This window comes from Patiria miniata, unplaced genomic scaffold (genome assembly GCF_015706575.1).
Source record: "Patiria miniata isolate m_02_andy unplaced genomic scaffold, ASM1570657v1 HiC_scaffold_28, whole genome shotgun sequence".
Classification (NCBI taxonomy): Eukaryota; Metazoa; Echinodermata; class Asteroidea; order Valvatida; family Asterinidae; genus Patiria; species Patiria miniata.
In genome coordinates, this window is record NW_024037067.1 from 7403200 (window position 1) to 7425705 (window position 22506).

The 22506-nt window shown below is 39.0% G+C and overlaps 1 protein-coding gene across 3 annotated transcripts in view; it reads left to right on the forward strand.

Moving 5' to 3' along the window:
• Positions 1-70: 70 nt before the first annotated feature.
• Positions 71-22506, forward strand: part of LOC119734787 (TBC1 domain family member 16-like) — a 30482-nt gene continuing 8046 nt past the window's right edge. The window contains exons 1-7 of one of the 3 annotated variants that reach the window (XM_038208341.1): positions 95-157; positions 6826-6929; positions 11833-13377; positions 14001-14180; positions 14681-14829; positions 19157-19291; positions 22025-22211. In XM_038208341.1, the coding sequence (XP_038064269.1) occupies positions 11977-13377; positions 14001-14180; positions 14681-14829; positions 19157-19291; positions 22025-22211 (2052 nt within the window). In that variant the 5' untranslated portion in view covers positions 95-157; positions 6826-6929; positions 11833-11976. Of the gene's footprint in view, positions 158-6825; positions 6930-11832; positions 13378-14000; positions 14181-14680; positions 14830-19156; positions 19292-22024; positions 22212-22506 lie in introns of all 3 variants that reach the window. The other 2 variants (XM_038208340.1, XM_038208342.1) reach the window with 2 other exon arrangements.

A 22506-nucleotide genomic window follows, 5' to 3' on the forward strand; every position in this document is an offset into this window, starting at 1 on the left:
GGTAACCACTGACTGCAGTCAGCCTACTGCTGTACGACTGTTTCATGTTTTGATTTTGTTTTCCAAATGCAAAGCGCAAAAACTGTCGATTGAAAAGCGCCCTCACAATATGTGTGTAGGCCTACATTCTGCATGCAGTTCGTACTGTGAACAACAGGTGAGTAAAATTCTCTATTATTTTGATTATTTGCAAAATAATTGGATCGATACGAAATCATAAATGTGTGCGTGATTTGGCTGTAATTTTGGAAAGACTGCTGCAACCTGACGCACTCCCTGCTTTTTTCTTCAAGATAATCTGGGACTGAGAAACATCCATTTCATGATTTCCAACCTTTTGACATTGCCATTGCATTGGCACTGAATGTTTATGTTGGATATTAAAGGGAATATACATCATTTGCTTTTGCTGTAATTTTCAGAAATGGATGGAATTGAGGGGTTGGAAATATATAGCAAATGTAGTTACACTGACTTTTGTGAGGTTTTACTTTTGAGTTCGAAAATGCTATAAAAACAAATAAAAACAATCATTTTCCTGTAGTCTGGTTCCCTGACTCCATTTAAGAAGAAACAGAGCAGTTTACATATATTGGGGAATGACTCCATTTAAGAAGAAACAGAGCAGTTTACATATATTGGGGAATTGTAAGGTCAGGGAACCAGTCTAGCTGGCTTGTACCCGTTCATAGGTGTGTAATCGATTGCAAACAAGCGCGATGGTCAACTGGGGCCAGTATTTGAAAAAAAGCCAGTTTTTTCCAACGCTGATCGGACTGATCAGCATTGGAAATTGATACAAAAATACCACTTTTCTTGAAAATGACAGTATACCAGGTGCCATGATTTTACAGGATGCTTTACACTGTCATTCACTAACAGTAACAGTCCAGCAAGGTATTTCAAAATGATTTGGTAGTTTTATTTTTTGATGTTTGCAAATGTTGTATTTTCCCTTTAATCAATGCAGTTTATCCTTATGCACAAACCTATGGGGGCATGGGACCAGTCAAGCTTTAAAATATGTTTTCTTCATTATTTTTCCAGGATTAAGTGATGACATCAATAAATCTTTAAAGGCATATGATTTAGAAATATAATTTGTAAACTAGAGGTTGTAGGAACAACCACATGGTGTTGGGCCATGGATTACCGCAAAGTTTGTCACACACATCAACTCAAAATATGCATGTTTAAATCCATGTTTGACTTTTTAACATGCCGCCAGAGGGCGCTCTAACATTTGATGACATCACCTGTAAAATGTTTGTACAGTACTGCCTAGGCAGACACTCGAATCGTTGAAAGCAAGTTCGCATCTTCTGCCAATTTCAATTAATAAAGCACTTCCGGTTTTGACCGAAAGGAAGGGTCACGTGATTTTGCACTTAAAACCTAAAATGAAGACCCTGCAAGTTCATCATGTATGTTAGGTTTGAAGCGATTACCGCAAATTTCGCCACATACATCAAGTGATAATGCGTTTTCGACGTTTTTTAAACTGCCGCTAGAGGGCGCTCTAACATTTGATGACGTCACCTGTAATATGTTTGTACAGTACTGCCTAGGCAAACACTCACATCGTTGAAAGCAAGTTCGCATCTTCTGCCAATTTCAATTAATAAAGCACTTCCGGTTTTGACCGGAAGGAAGGGTCACGTGATTTTGCACTTAAAACCAAAAATGAAGACCCTGCAATATTTTATCGATTGCCATAAAAACAAAATCAAATCTGTAGCAGTTGATGTTATATTGATTTTCAAAGATTAAATATGGAAATATTTATTTGCTTGTAATATGACACTTGATGACGTCATTGTGACGTCATCGCCAGAAACCTCCAGAGCTATATTTACTCTGCTATATATAGCCACATCTTGATTATATCTCTCACGGTTGATTTTTTAGCAATTGTTTAGGCGAAGTAAAAAAAAAAACATGTTTAGCGTCCCCGCCCGCTTCCTTTTTAGAGGCCGCCTTCTTTTTTTTTTTTTTTTTTTTTTTTTTTTAAAGACAAAAAGAAATCGTATTTTTAGACTTTTATACCGTGTATAAAGCTGTGGAAATAGTCAATGAGTCCAAGTGGCGGCCATTTTGAAAAAAGCTGGTAACCATCTTGAAAAATAGCCCGGCTGCGTTGTCTTGAAAAATGTGTCGGGCGGCCATTTTGAAAAGAAAAAAAAAAAAAAAAGGGCCTCCTCCTTCCTTTTTGTCAAAGAGGCAGGACGCTAAACATGTTTTTTTTTTTATTTTGCCTTAAGGTTTAAAGGTCTTTTCTTTATAACTTCCGGTCTGATGACGTCATCCATTTTTTTTCGTGCACAGGTCTTTTCTGCATTAAGTTCATCATGTATGTTAGGTTTGAAGCGATTACCGCAAATTTCGCCACATACATCAAGTGATAATGCGTTTTCGACGTTTTTTAAACTGCCGCTAGAGGGCGCTCTAACATTTGATGACGTCACCTGTAATATGTTTGTACAGTACTGCCTAGGCAGACACTCACATCATTGAAAGCAAGTTCGCATCTTCTGCCAATTTCAATAATAAGGCACTTCCGGTTTCGACCGGAAGGAAGGGTCACGTGATTTTGCACTTAATACCAAAAATGAAGACCCTGCAATATTGTATCGATTGCCATAAAGAACAAAATCAAATCTGTAGCGGTTGATTTTACATTGATTTTCAAAGATTAAATCTAGAAATCTTTGATTGCTTGTAATATGATACTTGATGACGCCATTATGACGTCATTACCAGAAACCTCCAGAGCTATATTTACTGTGCTGTGTACAGCCAAATCTTGATGATCTATCACAGTTGAGTTTTTAGCAATTTTTGAAGGTTTAAAGGTCTTTTTATTGTAACTTCGGATCCGATGACGTAATCAATTTTTTTTCCGCACAGGTCTTGTCTGCATTAAGGTGATCATGTACATTAATTTTCAAGCGATTACCGCAAACTTCGCCACAGACATCAAGTGCAAATGCATTTTTGACGTTTTCTAACCTGCCGCTAGAGGGCGCTCCAACACTTCATGGCGTCACCCATTATTTTTTTTGAAAGGTCAATCCAGGCAGACACTTTAATCGTTAAAAGCAAGTTCATATCTTTTTCCACTTTTAAATTATCAGGCACTTCCGGTTTCGACCGGAAGGAAGGGCCACGTGATTTTACGCGCACAGGATAAAATGAAGATCATGTACCGGTATTACCATGTCGATTCCCGCAAATTTCATATTCCGGTCTCTCACGGTTGATTTTATATGAAATTTCAAAGATTAAATTTATTAAACTTTCGAGTGACGTCACGTGACCCATGATGACGTCATGGTGACGTAATTGCAAAAAAAACCATCTGCAGTGGATTGGGCATTCATGTATTGACAAATGAAGTTCATATATGTTTCCATTTCTCCAAACAGTTCTGGAGAAGGATTTCCTGAGAATTTGCTGAGAAGAATAAAAACAGTAAAATCTTACAAAAGCAATAGGTATTGGGCTCAAGGCCCAACACCTAATAAAATTAAGTTTTTCAACCTAAGAAATAAAAATAATATATAATTTAAAATTAATTTCAGGATACCAGTCATCAGGCCTTGTGTGATTGGTCAGTGTTCGGGCGGGAGCTCGCAGGCCCTGTGTGATTGGTCAGTGTTGGGGGTGTGAGCCTGACATCTTGTTTCTGATAGGTCATTATGAGAAGGCTCAATTAAAAAAGGGATTTCTCGAAATGTTCTTCATTGTAATTTAAAAGGCGTTAAAAATGATGTTTTTTTATCGGTTATATTGACGATGTTTTCACGAAGTGACAAAAACCTGGAAAATCGATAATTTTTCAAATGTGAGTTTTTCTGGCCAATTTATTGCACTTGACAAAAAGAAGAATTTGATCAAGTTTCAAAGTGAAATGTTGTTTTCCTTGTTATTCTGTTTTCACGAAGTGACCAAAACTTACCTCGTTAGCAGGGCCAGAGGGATAATTCATTTCTCTACACACGCGCTAGGATGGGAGTGGGCGCGCACGCCACGATCGATGTCAATAAAAAAAAAGACGCGCGCGCGGTGCAGTGACGTATGACGCGCAATGTAACAATTTCTTAGAATGTTTTTTTGTTTTCACGAAGTGACGAAGAGTGTGTACAACGTAATGGGTCAAAATAGTGAGGCCTCTGCATTTTGCTGTTTTCAAAAAGTGAAGAAAACTTTATTAAAGAATTACTGTTTAATTAAGAGAGACTTAAGAGAGACTTTTAACAAACAACTTTAAATTAGCAAAGAACAAAGCATACCGTACGTTACTTGACAATGCAAACATTTCCCAAATCTACAGCTACAAACTAGTTGAAAATGTGTTTTGAAAAAAGGATTAACTACAAATGCGATTATCTCGGGATGACCCTTTTGCAGGATATTGAGGTTTTTGTCACTTTGTGAAAACACCGTCGATATGTATAGGCCTACCACTTTACCAGTGCAAAAATGTGTGAAAAAAATAATCATAAATTCTTGATATAAAACGAGGAGGAATCAACAAATGAAAGTTGTAACTGGTACTCGGCCTCATGGGTTTGTGAACAAATTGCCTGGTTTGTTTGTCATCCAATCCCAAGATGCATTGCGAATATCGAAAAGGTTCAAGTAAAAAGTCATTACTAGTGCCCATTTGACTCTCCATAGACACAACCGCTGAAGTAGCATCAGGTTGCAACATTCTGTCCGTAATTTTCAATGTGTCAGCATGGTTAGAGAGTCCGCCTTTTTCCCGCACCACTAGTTGACAAATTTGGTATCACATGTTCACAACTTGAGTCACCTCGACTTCTCCTTGGATTGGACATATCAAGCATCAAGCACACAGACATGACTGTTGTCACATTCACCACTGTTAGTGTCATTGGTCATAATGGTAGGGAGGCTAATCATTTTTTTACTACATCAGGCTTTGATGTGGTTTTGTAGAAAAATAAACAAAAATAACCCATTTTAGTACAAGTGTGGATTCCGTCGCAATCTACAAACCAGAGAAAAATGGAATTAATGCCAAATAAAAAGAAGCTGTTTAGCATCCCTGCCTGCTTCCTTTTTGGAGGCCGCCTCCTTTTGTTTTGTTTCCAAATTTTGGAAAATCCCGGTAACGGTCGTCAGATTCAAAATACATTATGCAGCAAAGCTTGCCCCTCTTGTGATCCACATTTGATACACAAAATCGTCATTGAATTTCAAGTTTTCTAAACGCAAGTAATTAATATTTGTTATAAACTCAGTTTGTAGATTTTGATAAGCAAGGTGGATAAATAAACAGTGTCACTGAAATACATCCAGCAAACTTCGGTCATTCCTCCTGTTTTAGTCACATAACTGGGTTTTGTATTACAATGTACTAGCGGCTACCTGACCTAAGATTCCTCAGGAATAGTCAGAATCTTTTGGTCTGGGAACCTCATGAAATTATTTTTACCATTGTTCTCATAAACATTCGTTATTTGTATAATATTTGTTGTTCTACCACTAACCAGTATTTTACCTCTCATTTTTTCTCTTTAAAAATGTTTTAAATAAAAATACCCAAAATGAGTTAAGTTATTTGTTTGGGACGGGACATGGTTGAAAATGAGGCCTGTCCATCCTTGGGGGGGGGGGGGGCTTTACAAAATATGATTAAATATTTGTCCAATTAAAAAATAATAGTAATTCAATCCAAGACTGCCGCTCGTGCCACACTGTGCGCTGTATTCGTTGTATTCTCAGAATACATTAAATTAGCTGGGCAAATGTGCTTGCTGCTTGGGTACCATGTTCCAATATTATCAAGGTTTTGTTTTGGTCACCAAGGCAAATTTATAAACTTTTTATACATGTTTAATTATTTTCTAACAAAACAAGTTATACTTTCCAACAAGGAAAAAAAGTCAAATTTTGTACCATGTTCCAATATTTAGGTCCCTTTTGTCATGTTTGAGATAAAGAACATAAACTATGTAAATTTGTCAAAATTATATATGACACTGTCAGACATAATATACTGATCCATTGTACGGTATGACAGCAGCTGCAAATTTTTATTCTGCAGTCTAGTAAAGTCATTTACTTCAATGCGCAAGCATGAAACATATCACATGGGTGAATTTGTGATTATGAAATTTCTACCACTTTGGCTGTATGCTTTTATCATACATGTACCATGGAGGAAGGAATAGACATACTGGATGTTGTGGATTCCATCCTGGAAGTTTTTACAATTTTTTTCCATGAAAGTGGATTTTCTTGTTTAATTAGGTCCTACTGAGTGATAATGAAATAAATATCACCTTTTTCTGATTCATGGCTCTGGATGATAATTTTTTGAAGGGAAGTAATGTCCGAGAACCATTCCGTTACCAGCTGAAGCACACACATTAAGGTCAATACATACACTTGGTTGCAAAAAAAGATATTGCCACCAATATTAATAATACTTGTAGGAACATCAGACTACAGATCTATACCAAAATGGAAAATAATTCGAATGCGTGTGGACTTTGATCCCATAAGAACAACAATCAATTATGTAATAATTTTTGGAAGTGAAACCCTGGAGTGAAAGGAGAGAATTCCTGCTGTATTTAATTTCGTCACAGCAAGGGGCATATTGCTGCATGTAGACCTGTATGAAGATGATGACATTATGACTCATACATATTATGTAGGCCTTAGTGTGCAATATCACAAGCAACAATTCCAAAGAATATCCAGGTTTTGTGTGTGTAAACAGTCAATTAACTTAAAGGGATCTTCTGTAAAATAAAACAAAATCCACCCTGAATGCTCTGACTTTTTCAACAGCACCCAGTTGACAGAAGGTCCCCATAACATGTAATGTGAGTTGCTGTACAATGGAATTGCCCTAGCTAATGATGAATTGTAACATAGTCGCCTTGTACATACTGGTATGTATGTCATAAAGAATCTGATTTCAGATACTTTTGTGAATCATTATTGTTCTCAGTAACTCAGTTATGCTCAGGTGTATAACCTTTCCATTTCTACTTATGTAGCCAATGGCAGCAATGTACATGATGCAGGCTGTGAGTGTTTGATCATTGCATCAAGTAGTTTTATGTGCTGTAACAGCTGCTGTGACGTGTTGACAGATTTAACCTCCAGATTCTCATTGTGTGTGCTTCATTTTTCATTGATTTTTCATGGCCTGACACTGCATTACAGTACACACTTGTGTGTAAAATCTGCCATTCTGTCAGTGTTCGACAGTTGTCACAGAAAACCATTTGTAAGCACTATTTGTCATTGTCCAGAAAAGAATAAAACTAACAGAATTATTATCTTCCGGAATTTTAGACTTGATGACAAGTCGTTAGATTATAATTTTTTGTCTGTGAACTCCATCGGCACGGCTGGTATATAAGATTAGTACGTAATGTGCCGGGTTGCGACAAATCCAACTACTTGACGATGATGTTCTCGCACCATTATTGATATATGCAAGCAGTGCAATACATCTATATATAAGAGAGAAGTTTACTCGCCCCCGAGACGATGTTTGCTCCTGAAAGGATCTGAGACCGCGGGCTCCCGCTGCGCGAAAATCGCTCCACGTCCGTGGAAAAATGCGGAGGGTGTCTTCCGCCGGGTCGGACACTTCGGGTCGTCCTGATTTTCCCGTACTGACCGGCGATCCTTTTCGTCGATTTTTCGTGACTGCGTTTTTCGCAGGAATTTGCCGTCGTGTGCGCTTTCACGTTGACTGCCTGGCCGCCCCCTGTGCTGGCTTCTCTGCGTGTCTAGACTGTGCGAGGTCAGCGAGGTCAACGTAGGGGTTCCGTTTACGTGTTCTACTCAGCCGTTCTGCAAAAGCGTTCACCAAATTGTGTTATGGGGTGACCTTGGTAAAATATTTTTTCTCCATGGTGCGTGGCCACCAAGTGCCCCTATTCTTTCATATGCTTCGCTTGCCGCCCCTGCGCCGTGTGCAACGAATACTCATTAAGTATGCCTTGCGCGGTCTGACCAATCGAAAGTCTACACTGCGTAGTATTTCCGGGCTATGCAAAACTGTCAATGGCAACGCGTACTGCAGCCTGCTCCACACCCTGGAAACGAGGTTGGGTCTACGGTGCTCGCCATTTGCATGATTTGAAGCACAAGCATGTGAGTGACGTGTATCCGGTTCGTTAGTAAAAACGTCATACACGCATGCACACCACTGATTACTAGCGCCCATTGGCTGCAAATGCTCGAGCTGCGTTAACTTCCGGTTCCAATCGTGCAGAAAGTGCTGGAGGTGACGTCACACTAACGAACCGGGTAGTGCTCTGTTGCTTCCATCGTGTGTTAATACAGCTCCATGCTTCCACCAAGGCTGAGCGTTGTGAGTTCGCTGCCCGCCACAGTGTTGCGTTATAATTTCGGGGGCCTGTCTGGGATCAACGAAGGATCGATGCATTGCTTCAAACATCGAGATCTTAAACGCAGTCACACAAAAAATCAACGAAAATGTGTCCGATCCGGCGAAAGACACCCTCCACGTTTTTCCACGGACGTGGAGCGATTTTGGCGTCGCGAAAGACCGCGGTCTCAGATCGTTTCAGGAGCAAACATTTCTCGGAGGCCGAGTAAAATCTGCTCTTTTTTAGATGGTTGCCCCAAGTTGAATAACAGTTGACTCGACAAGTTCCTCGCAGACAGTCTCGCAAATTGTAAGACGTTCAAGTTTACGTTTGTTGAAGAGTCCAATATACTGAAACTTAATTATGACCTTCTTAATCAGCCTTCGCCTGTGTACTACGGCAAGCCTTTCAAGTACGTTTTCCCACAAATGCCACTGCCTCACAAAATGCCAATTTAACAGAACGGGAACATTTACAGACTGTTGCCATGGTACATAATTGTTAGTGGTCAGAAATTGCCTCAGATCGCACCACAGAAATTGCTTTTCTATAACTGCATGTCTTCTCAACTAAATCCCCCAGTTACATTCATCTCCCCACATTTTCATCCCCAACTCTATGCCCTACCCGATGTATGATCGGGTAAATCAACGAGGGATCGATGCATTGCTTCAAATATTGTGATCTTTGAACTATGTTGGGTTGGAATTACGAAGAGTGCATAAATAATAATATTGGCGGTTGTTGGCTGTTTGGCCTTGCTTATATTATGGTTGAACCATGCCAACTTGAATAAAATAGTTAAATCGACTTTTTCCTCGCAGGTCTCGCAAATTGTAAGAAGTTCAAGTTTACGTTTGTTGAAGAGTCCAATACTGTACCTTCATAATGACCTTCCTCCATGATTCAGACTATGTAATTTTATGGTAACACACTCAACATTTTTATTGCAAATGCCACCTTCACGTTTTATTCCATTATGATTTATTGTCCAAACAGTACAATCAGCCTTCGCCTGTGTACTATACGGTAAGTCTTTCAACTCAGTTTTCCCACATTAACAAACGCGACTGCCTCACAAAATGCAATTTAACAGACCAACGGGAAAATTTACAGACAGTTATACATGCCATGGTACATAATTATCATGGGCGCGGCGTCAATCGGTGGGGGACGGGGGACCCCCACCCCAACATTTTAAGTGGGCAATATCGTTTGGTTCCCTACCCCCACTTTTTCTTCCCCGAATAAAAATTGTAGCCTACTATAATATTCTTTTGCTCAGAACAGCTGATTCAATGACTCCAAACTCGAAAAAAAACTTTAAAAGATGATCTTTTGTTTTACTATCGTACGTGGTCAGAAATTGCCTCAGATCGCGTCACCGTAAATTGCTTTTCTATAGCTACATGTCTTCTCAACTAAATCCCCCATTTACATTTAACTCCCCACACTTTCAACCCCAACACAAATACGCCCTACCCGATCTATGATCGGGTAAATCAGCTTGTGTACATATATATGCAGTGCATTTTTGCGGTGAGATCCAATCGCACACCGCTATGCAAATTAGGACTCATTCATTCCGTTACATGGGGAGTTCTTCTCAATATGTCAGGGACATGTTTGCAGATCTGGCGACGTTTTAACGACCAGTACACTCTGCTTGGTCAATTGTGTATAGAAATAAAATGTCATTGTGATTTGAGTGGTGTATGCCCTATAAAGAATGTTGTAATGTTACACTGTAACACAAAGTACAAACCCTTCCCTGGCGGCCTAGAATACACTCCGGAATCTGAACCAATCAGCATGCTCGCATAGAATTCGCTAGTGATTCAAAATACTCCCATATGTTGTGTACAAACTTGAAAACATTTTCTCCAAGTCTGTAATTTTATCAGAAATAGTCAGCATCATTTGGTCTGGGAACAAGACTACGCGCAATTCAGTGATATTTTGCGTGTGTAGAGCCAATTATAACCGTACGTAGAACAATTACCACCTTGGCACCAAGTCTACAGGAATTTAGGTTTGCAATCCTGTGCATATCCTGTGAAGATGTGAATATATTTTCTGAATATATACTGGTATCCACAAAATTAAATCTTCAATGATATGGTGGATTCCAATGAATATACTGGTATGTTGAAAATATTTCCTTTTTTGACATTATAATTGTAAGAACATATATTGCAAAACTAGATGTAACACTCCCAATGACCACATAAATCTACTAGCTAGGGGAGAGTGGGATAATAAATTGGACTCCTGGGTATGTTGCAACATGGAGAAATTATATCTGACAATGGAACTATAATTATATGAAATAATGACACCTACCTAGTGGTAGATATTGATCAGCATTCCACCACATTACCTACAGGACTGGTGCTACAACACTGTCAGAGTAGAGGGGTTTTTTTTTTATAAAGTAAATTTTTCGCTATTTTGAAAATACATACTATCACAATATTTAACAATTAATGACGTTTGTAACTAGTATCTGAGTACTTTTATTACTAAGCTACAAAATAAGGTTATTAGACATGATATTGTAGTCCCGGTTTTGTATAATATGCATATAGATGTCACATGGGTCTCTGGAGTTAGTTGGAACAATATGATTGGGCCAATTGAAAACTAGAGCATGTTTTCCCAACGGTCCACAGAGAACACCTGTTACAATACCACATCCATCAAACCATCAAACCCCTGCTATGAAGGAAATGAGATCTAGACCAGATGGATGACCTCATTTATAATTTCAAATATAGAGAACACTACAGTATATTGTGAATTAGTCATCTGCCCCAAGCATTACTCAGTTACATACATGTACATGTACGTAGTTCACATCATTCTTTTGGCCTTGTTGAACGGTAACCGTGTCTTTCTCAGGTGATACTCAATGTGATGTTATATTACCTGTATTACTAAATTTTTTACAGTAGTTGAAATGTGCACATGCTTCGTGTAATCATGATGGATGGTGACATGACAACGCATGGCAAGTCTGCTCTGTATAGGTTTTTGTTCATGCATGATGCTGTATTTGTATCTAATGGTTCAAATGCGCATGTACTGTACACGTTCATTATTCTATTGTGTTGTGATTATTATCATAGTCCATTATGAACTCGGCATTCAACCCCACAGAGGTTGCACAATCATGTGCTATATACTGATTGGATCATGACTCACTTCATGTGATGGACATTTAAATTAGCCATGTATTCTGTGGTATGCATCTTAGACTCGTTGATATTGCTGTTGAAAAACTGAGACCATTGATTCATTCTAATGTGAATGATATATCTGCTGTGCATCTAAATGGATATTTTGTTAATCCAATTTTCTGTTTGAAACGACATAATTTTTTTTTCAGAGTGTAACTTCTAATTACCGTAAGCTTTATTATTATTATTTTTTTTATACATTTCAGCAGATTGCAAGTTCCACTACCCTAAACCCAGAATGAGGAAAATACAACCAAAAGCTCTAAAGATTCCTAACTTGGAGATTGTGTTTTGAAAGTCACTCCAACTTAAAATTCAACTACAGGGTCTCCCCCCTGCTACCGTACATCATGTCTTTCCTGATCAAGAAGTTTAGTGACTTCCTGGGTATATCAGACCCCGAGTACATCAGAGCACCCCCTCTAGATGGTGAGATCATCTACTGCAAGAACAACGTCTGTGTTCACCCGCCATCCAGCCTGGCCAGGACGGCTGAACACTACCCAGGATACCTGACCCTGAGGTCCCAGGGAAATGGGCATGTGACATCCTCCTTGATCCTAACATGGATACCAAATTCCTCACTGGACAAGCACCAGCGGATGTCACCCAAGACCCCTCCAGAGATATTGTCAGTCAGAGATAAGGGGGATGGAAGTTCAAAACCATGCACTGCTCCATCAGATTCAGTTGCCCAAGAAGATGTTGATACAGGAATGTCTGGTGAAGGTAATGCTTCTGAGCTGGCTCTCTGTCGTGGTGACACTGGGAGACAAAGTCCAACCGGGATGGCCAATAATTATCAGCACGAAGGCATGGAAAGCAACAGGTCACTAGAAACTGGGTTCTGCCCTGCAGAGCAAAATGGCTGTGTGCCTGAAGAATTGGAAGAAAAGGAAAGAGAGGAAGATGCCAATGAGCAAGATGCCAGTGAGCAAGATGCCAGTGGGCTGAACTCAAGCCCCGTCTCTCCTCAGAGGGAAGATGTGATGGAAAGACCCAGTGATGCCAGCCCGTCCTCTGAAAGTGATAGCTTCTCAACAGATGCTCAGCTGGCTCACTTGCTTCGGGACAAAAATCATAGCCCAAAGGAAAAGTCCTACACTCACATGAATTTGGAGAGGCCCAAGGACTTGATGGTCAGCCCCTCGGATGCCATGACCAACAACTCCAACAATAAAGCCAAAGAGGAGAGCCTGAGCTCAGCTTCCTCCAACCCCAGCTCTTTGCCCTCACCTCTTCGCAGCCTGATGCAGGATCAGATGATCAGGGATATGCAGGACCCCTCAGACCTGGACTTGAAGGACCTCAGATCTTCTGTCTCCTCCTCCACCACCCCGACCACCTCCAACCCAGATCCTGGCTCCTTGCCGTCCAGCCCTGGGAGTGAACCATTCGACCCGTTCATCCCACTCTACAACCAGAACACCCCACCGTCACTAATGTCTCCTGCCAGCCCCCTAGTCAGCCACAATCTCACCTTCCCAGAGAACTCCATTGAGTATACTTCGGCAGGATCCAAATCTCCACACATGACTCCTAAGGAGCAGCTCTGTGGTGTCTTCTCAGTTGACCTGAGCCATATGCGGTCATTGCGGGTCTTCTTCAGCAGTGAGAACAGCACCAGTGGTCAGCTGGTCATTGCGAGCCCAGAGAGTCAGTATAAAATTCTCCACTTCCACCATGGTGGTCTGGATCGATTGACCAAAGTGTTTGATCACTGGCAGTACTGTGTCAAACAGAAGACAAAGGTAAGGGAGCCATGCGTTTAGATTTGATTCAATGTTAGGATCATTAAGTTGATTCATAAAATGTATTCTTTGAAAAACACTACTCAATTGTCTTCTACTGTGATTTACATGTACATTTATCTATGGCATTTTGTGCACACAAGTTGGTAAGTGGCATAAAGCAGAGTCTAAAAAGTGGTAAATGATCTTCTGACATGCGTCTTATAAACATTTCTTTAATAATGAAATTTCGCAGTCTAATCACATGGTAGAAAAAGTTTGGAATAAAACGAGACAATATAAGTTCTTATGAGTATGTTCTTGAAATTACACAAGAATTGTTTGATTTTTTGTGGCCCTTCTAGAGGGTATGCAGGATTTCAGTCGTTAAATCAATAATTGGGGGTTTCCTTTTCTATTGAATAACAATCTGGCATCAAAATAACTGACAAGGTGTCTGGAAGATGCCCTGACTGTCTAAAATCTTGTGGACTAGAGAAGTTCTACAAATGATCATCATTCCAGCTCAGTTGAATGCTCCATAAATGTCATTTTTAGGTGTGCATTGTTGAAAGTGCACTGTGGGAGTTTGTTTGCAAATGACACTATACATCAAAATTCTAAACCTCAAAAATGTATTGCAGAGCAAGCTTCTGGACAAGGACAGCGACAATCTGTACCACAAGTTCACCATACTGCAGTCCAGAGTGAAGCCTGCTGATTGCCACCCTGAGGAAGGGGTCTATGACGAAGTCAATGAGGAGATGTGGTGGTCATACCTCAATGAGAGAGGGCAGGTTGACGATGACTATGAACTACGAAAGGTAAAGGGAATTCAACCTGTTCACCCTAGTTCATACCTCACTAAGCACTGTGCTTGCTAAAGTTGAAATATGCCCTGACATCACATATTCATGTTGGCGTTTACTTTCATAGTGAGTCTGAACCAGCCTGCACTTGTTACAGTTATAAATGTCCTCATCATTGTTGTCAATGTCATCATCAATGCTGTCTGTGTTGAGATTTTTGTAGGATTTTATCCCCATGACTGATCAGACTGACATAATTTTTGGCTGCAAGTGCCTCTAACTCTATTGACCTTTAAAAGTAAAGCATGTGATGTCATACAAGCGATGGTTGGGATGGCTATAAAGTAAGGTCATAATGAGGATTACATGAGTTTTACCTGCAGGCAACCTATATTCCAACACGTGAGAATGAAAAGGCTTTACAACCTTGAAAAGCTTGTCATTAGCCAGGGCTAGGGCCAGCAAACAGCGGTATTAGACTGCCAACTTGGGATGAACAATCTTGTCTTTGGCAGGCAATCTTCTTTGGAGGAATTGATGAGTACCTGAGGCGTGAGATCTGGCCTTTTCTCCTGCACTACTTTGCCTTTGACTCCACCCTGGAGGAGCGCAATGCCCTACGAGGGGAGAAGAGACAGGAGTATGAGGCCATCAAACAGAAGAGGTAGGGAACTAGACCTAGATTTGACCACATAGAGTAATTTTTTGTCTGGTATGGATATGGATGGTCGGATTTTTCCTGATGTCATGAATTTTTTTGTCAGTAAATTTCCTGATTTCAGTATTTTTAAAGAATCATTTTTGACAACTAGAATTCCTGAGGTTTTACCATTTATAATTTTGTTTAACCGATAAAAGTTTTTAGAACAAATACAAATGGGTAGAAGGGGCAAATATAAACATATCCCACATATCCTACGTTGCTCTGGGGCCCTCAAACCCCTCTTCTAATCCCACCCCTGGTAGATAGTCTCTGCTGGGTGTCGAGGGGAAACTGGAACCATAGCCAATAAATACAAACAGAAGAGATATGGAAGAAGACTTTGCTATGACTGAATCAGGCATTATTGGTCTGTGGCTACAAATAGTCACTGATGGGTATCAGTAACAAAACCTATTGAAGCAGTACCCATAAACACAAGGGTCATTTTTCAGTAAGTGTCTACTTTGGGCCTTTTGAAAATTGTGAAAAAAAACATTATCAAATGTTGAATTTCTTGCATGGGATGTGATCATTATTTTGCATAGGAACTAGAATTAGCGCACGGCGCAATCAATCAAACTCATGTAGCGCCATCTACAGTTTGTTTGAAGCATGAATACCAGATGTGCTTGGAAGTTTACACAATTCTGATCGTTTTCATGAATACTTTTTTAGAATAAAAATATAAATAAGGCATGTGTTAAAGCTTTCGGAGATGACGCCGAATAAAGGTACGCATCCGTAATTTAGGCACTGGTTTGATGGGTTTTCATTCACGATACCTGGGGAAAATTCGAACACAATGCACCGTCGTATCTTGCGCGTGTACAAAGACCAAAGCAGTGTTTCTATTCGGTTTTTATCAACTATTGAGGGCGCTGCATAGGTTTGTGAGGGTATCTGACTGAAATCCTCGGGACGAACAATTTCCGACAAAACCTTAGGACTTCATTGGTCTATAATGGCATATGTTGAAGCATTGAATAGATTTAAGTAATAAATACCTATCGTTTAAAAGTGTTTTCATGAAGAAAAGTCACTCCACCAAATAAATATAACGATCGGAATTTTTACATAGTACAATCGGGACATGGGTTTTCCAGGGGTCGACATCAAACATCAGAAAATAAAGAACAATATAAACTTTTTTCTCTGGCTTTTTATGATCATTTATTATCAGCATTATGTTTATTAATATAAATCCACAAAAAGACATCACAAAATTACGCACTTTCTGTCGATACGGCGTCAAAGTATCGGGACATGCTAGTAGGCACTTAATGAAGAATGACCCACAAACAGAAAGCTTATAGCAAGTCAAGCAGTGTTGGTCTGTGGCAATGGATAGTCAATGGTGTGTCATTAATGACAACACCTGAAGCCATAACTGAACATACACAATGTGGATACAGCTGGGCAATTCCACGGTAACGGAAGGACGTTTTCACTCATTAAACAAAATTTCAAATGTGTGTATCACAAACACTGTTTATAGTTACAGCAAACAAATGTCACCATTGTATTGCTATAATGCTACTTTCATTTCCCACACTTTTGGGGGGCATGAATGCCTCCCGTTTATGAATTATGAATATTAATGAGGTCGGTAACGGAAGGACGGTAAAACGGACAAGGGTTTTCCAACTTACTCGCGTTTTGCGTAAACTCTGTGAATTTTATGGGGCAATTATATTTTAAAGGTAGGAAATGGAATCCCTGAAGCTTTATCTATACTATACCACCTTTCATTTAACTTTAAGTGTTTCGGTAATATAATTACAACGTTTTAAGCAGATTATAATTTGGTAACGGAAGGACGGTAACGGAAGGACAAAAGGTTTACTCAATTATAGCATGAACAAAATGTGAATTTACACTAATTATACAAGTGAAACAAATTGCTGAAATGTGTAACTGAATGTGAAATCAACAATATGCAGACCTGGCATAAATAATTATACCCAAGAAACAATTGAGATAAAAATAGAAGCCTGCTAATTAATGATAACAAAAGAAAAACGAAAACAACCCAAAACACATAATTCACGAACACAGGACTACTACAGAAATAGACTTCAAACCCATCACCTCAATCCTTAAAAGTTTAAATACACAGTATTTGAACTCTTGAGTATATTGGTTACATGTTCACCAACAACTTTTAATAATAATACCGGTAGGTTCAAAGGTTTACCTAAAGGGTGGGGGGGGGGGGGGCAACCAGCCTACATGTACATTTAAGGTAAAAACATCTACCGGTAGAACTGATGGCTTCAGTTAGGTGTTGCTTTTAATTGAACTCTAAAATCAATGTTTGAAATCAAATTATAATGATTTAGAGTAGTAACAATTAATTTATAAACATCCAAACTGAAATTGTTAACTTGGGCATAATTTGTCAAAGATTGCACCTCACATGTCTTACACATGTAAATTGAATGAAAGTGCCCCAAAGTACCAGTACTTTCTGCCATCTCATTTTTGACTTAATTTGCTTCTGGAATGGCTTCACATAATTCGTATCTTGATCTATTGTCCATGAATGCTGATGGCAGCAACTTTATGATTTGATTTTCTGCAACAACTCCATACATGTACAAGTACTGGTACATCGGCATATATGTACATGTACATTGTACATGTTGTACATGCCTGTGCCTTCCTTTGTAATAAACACCTTGCCCTGCTTATCCCGCTTTTGTGAAGGTGGGTCACATGAATGTCCTTTCAATGCTCATTATACATGCATGTATTTGCAGTGATTTTCATTTTTCAAACATGAGCGCAAATGTCGTAACATTTGATAAAAATACGACTTGTCCTTCCGTTACCGTCCTTCTGTTACCAATTTGGTAACGGAAGGACGTGACTTAATTAATTGTAATTAAAAAACAAGAAGTACAGCAGTGTCAGTTATAATGTCATATTGAAGGCCTACCTAAACTTGCTTTGCACAATAACTTTCAATGCATTCATACTGCAAGTTTTAAAAATAAATTAAAAATATGTATTTTTTCGGTAACGGAAGGACATTTTCGAAGGCTGAAATATTAGAAGTCACTGAAGCGAAACAAATTACGCAAAATGTTAAAAAAAAGTTTTAGTCGGTTTTTCAAGACCAATACTTTCTCATGACAGAAACTGATGGCATTAGTACATATTTTTGTGTGTCTATTGGTAGAATACTTTCATATCACTATTAATCACATTTTTAGGATTAAAACAGGATTATTACATAATCCTATTTTTTGGTACCGAAATGTATAAAAAATAAAATTCCGACTTCAAATCTTGAAAATATAGACTTTTAGCTTTCATTTGATGCCAAATTTGTTTAAGTCACATGTATTTGAATTTTTTGGTGTCATGTCCACCTTGGTGTGGAATTGCCCAGCTTGTAATTTACCTGACAAAAGAAATTTGCTCTTTGTACATAGATTTTGTGACTTCATTTACTAATACCTGCAGTTTTTGTGTGCACATTGTAGCTTTGAATGGCATTTCAAAATTTTCAGTAGAACATTTAGTTAAAGTTAAAATGTACTATCTGTGCTATTATGTTTACTCTCATCCTGAAAAATGAATTTTATTTTCAAATCGTATATTTCCAGCAACATAACCGTTATTCACTTTGAATTAGGCATCAAATGAAAAACAATCAGCCCAAGGTTGGTTATAGAATAATAACAATTTGTGAATTATTTACAGTGCAACAATAATTCAGTTCTGGCTGGGTATTTCTGCCTTGCTATCAGACTCAGTAATGTAGGGACCATGGACTGGTCTACTAGCAGGGTGGGTCTGCTTGTGTGAGTCAAAACAACCCAATATAAAAACCTTTTTCAAAGGGTTGCAAATGTCCGAAATGGAAAACAAGTAGGTTTTTTTTTTCATTATGAAACATAGAAGCTGAAAATTTAGAGAAACAAAAATGTAAAATTTGTTGAAGAGCACGGAGAGGACATCTACAATTATACATGGATCAAATTGTCCTTATTTACTTGGGGGTCAGGCAATTCTTACTTTTTTTTCTGACTAGTTTGCTTTGTTGAACATTTCACTAACCTCCCATAAAGTATGTTGTTTTCCCTATATTTTCATAAGGTACCGACCGGGGTATCACATTTTTGTAGCTAGGTATTTTACCATTGTTTTCCCAACTATCCCAGATTACTCACAAAATAATGTTTACAAGCCCAAAGCAGTTGTTACATATGATTGTTTGTTAGGCTTTGAAAAGACCGAATGTATCATTTTAATCTGTTTTTGTTTCCTACGGTGTTTTTAGGTTGGCAATGGGTGAGGAAGAACAGGAGGAGTTTTTTCGTAATGTCAAGTGCACCGTGGATAAGGATGTGATTCGTACAGACAGAAGTCACCCATACTTCAAGGGGGACAACAACCCTAATGTTGACATCATGAGGTCTGTCACAGAAGAGCTCTGGCTCTTAAATCATGCTCTGAAAATAAAGTATTTCCCGAGGAAAAGCCCATGGAACTAGTTTGTTTACTTGGCATGTCAAAATTCGGCTCTCTTTCAGAGATGAAACTTTTCCGATTTTAATCGGAAAACCGACTTTTTGAATTTTCCAACGAAATTTCCGATTGTTTTACAGTGTGTCCCACAAAATTTGATTTTCTGATGATTTTTTCACAAAATGTAATTTTATTTCAATCATAATTTCGAAGAAAAGTCGATGCAAATGTGTGCTAAAATCATCGCGAACGTAGTTTTAATCTCTTTCACCAGTCGTTATTGGAGAGTTTCAACGGTAAAAAACACAGGGCATAACACTGATCGGAGCCTTCTCCGGCTGGACAAAAGGTTAAACATTGACAGGCGACATGGAAAAGTCACTGTGTCGCACGTGTGTGCGAAAATGCAATGGTACCAGCGTGCGTACGTACCGCACCACCGTACCGTCCGCTAGCACATGGCCAGCCGGCCGGGACGGGTAGCCTTGTGAAGGATCCTGTGGATAAAATCATTATGTTGTGCGATTTTCGGAGGTTTCAGATTCAGTTGTACAAAATGCAATGCTTTAAAAATCATGATGATTATCTCGAGGAAAGCGAAGAGAGCATTAGCGAAACATTTCAATGGCATTTGTTGGAAGAGAAAGACGGTAATGCCTGATTTTTTCCCATGTATGAATGCAAGTGGTTGAATCATGGACATGATTGAAGCACCATGAACGGTGCCCTTGTCTTTCGGACTTTTCCCTCGACTTTCTCAAGTAAGAAGTGAACTTCTTTATTGATGACTCCATTATTCTAACCGTAATTCAGGCATTTTATGCAATGAAAACACTGACCGTTTTTTTTTTTTCATCGTAAAATTTTGTTTGAATCAAAAATAAAGCAGGAGTTGGTGTCCGGAAATTGGGCATGAAGTGTATTGTACATGCATGTATATGTGTGTAATGGCAGCGCGGCCCAGATTTCGGACACGCATTTTTGTTCGGCCTTTTTTCCGATTTTTTTGCCACATGCTAGTTTCATCTCTGCTCTTTCATTAATTCGTATGTTGTATAGTAAATTCAGATTTTGGCTAGTCTTCACCGCTGTTTTCAGGGCGACATTAGGTTTGTGTGCATATGTCCGTGCTTGTTTCGTATAAAACGCCCTCTTGTGACCAAATTACTCCAGTCTCGTTTTGCGTAAAAACAGCTCACCGGAGGACGTCTTTTCAATCGCTTTTTTATATTACAAATACATTTTTGATATTTGAGATATAACAACAAATCGACAGAAAAAGGACAATCATTTTTTATCAGATAGACTGTGAATTTTTTCGGCAAGACATTTAATTAGAAAACACCTGCGAAAAATTACCTTTGATTGCAACGTTTATAAATGTCTCAATCGGAAGGAAAATAACATTCACGTTTCGTGGGATTTTTCGTCATCTGGGTAAGTTAATTCCGAATCAAGTAAATTACCATTGGAAAGACTAATTAAAGGAGAATAGTACTGTTGAAGAGGTTAGAGAGAAAACCCTGATGGAGCCACATACGTAGCTATTTAATACATACACTGAATGTAAACAAACGGCGCCATTTGTGCACAAATCCAGTAGCAGGCACTACGCGTATATCCCCGTTGCTGGGAATGTATACACGCGGGGCACGGGCCAATCACGCGTCGTCACGCGTCGTGGTAGGCCTACTTGTTTGAATCGTGAACCCTGCATACTGTGCAGTTGAATCGCGAAAGCCACAGTCCGTTCAGTAAACCCACCAGGGAATCCCCTCATTTGCAGGCGAGTTTGGGGGTTTTCTCTTTTGAAATCACCGTTAATAAAAAATATAAAGTCTCGTTGTTGTTTTTGTGGTAGTCTTAATTTAACTTAACTTACTAATTGATTGGAGAAAAAAAGCTTTATTTTGGACCCTTTTTTTTGCGGGTTGCTGGCCTTTGTTCAGCAAACGGAGGTTTTTTTTTTTCTTATTTCACGAAAATAACGACATCGCTTTTAAAATCTTTGATGGAGATGCTCAAGTTATTCATTTTTTAACCTACATTCGGCAAATCTTATGGCTTCAGTAGCTATTTCTTGCATTATGAGCAGTTTTTGGAAGGCGGTTTGTTTTTACGAACGTGCTCATGAATATTAATTTTACAGCACAACCCGGAAAAACTGGCACAGCGCATAAACCTAATTTCACGCTGTGAGCCTCTGGAACAGCGATGTCTTCCTAGTTTGGCTAGATTGACATTGGGACATGGTTTTCGGTAATGCTTGGACCAGAAGTTGCGTGTTTGCTCTTGTATGCTCACAGAATAAAAACGTAGCCAGAAAACATTTTTACAAGGTGTCCTTAGATGGGTAAAATGGCCGATATTCAGCAAATCTATTAACCCTAACACTGTGACTGTGACTGTTCATTGTGACTGTTCATTGACATGGCAAGTGTCCTAGTCTCTTAACCTTAATAAGAAATATGGTGCCACTTTGTGAACGTACGTGTCTGTACTTCTTGCAACCAAATTTGATTAGCAAACCATTTAGACCCTTCAAGCACGTATTCCTTGTTACATGCAGTGCATTGTTCCTTGTAATAAAAGCTTGTTTTAATCTTCTGCCAGAGCAAAGACAAAATCTGTGTTTAATACATGTATTATTATTGTTTGTGCCTTATCTTGAAATGTTCAGGAATATCCTGCTGCATTTTGCTGTGTACAAGCCCAGCCTGGGCTACACCCAGGGTATGTCAGATCTCTTAGCACCAGTATTGGCCGAGTTACAAGATGAAGCTGATGCCTTCTGGTGTCTAGTGGGCCTCATGGATGATATCATCTTTGTCAGCTCACCTAAGGACGAGGACATGGAGAAACAACTGGTCAGCTTCCATTCAGCTCTCCTTGAATTCATCACTGGGTTTTGCATTTGGACAATGTCATGATTGGCTTATTGATAATGATGTTGTGTAATTATGGGATAGCCTTTTTTTTTAGCATGCATTGCACTTTTAAGACATTTTGTTCTGCCTATTTTGGACTGTAAGTTGGATTTAAAAATGGATTTAATAAATGTATACGTAGAAAAGGTTTTTGGAATACATGTTTTGAATTTGTTTATATAACCATCGCATAAACATTGCTAATATGATTAGTCCCATGAGCATGTTTTGTTTT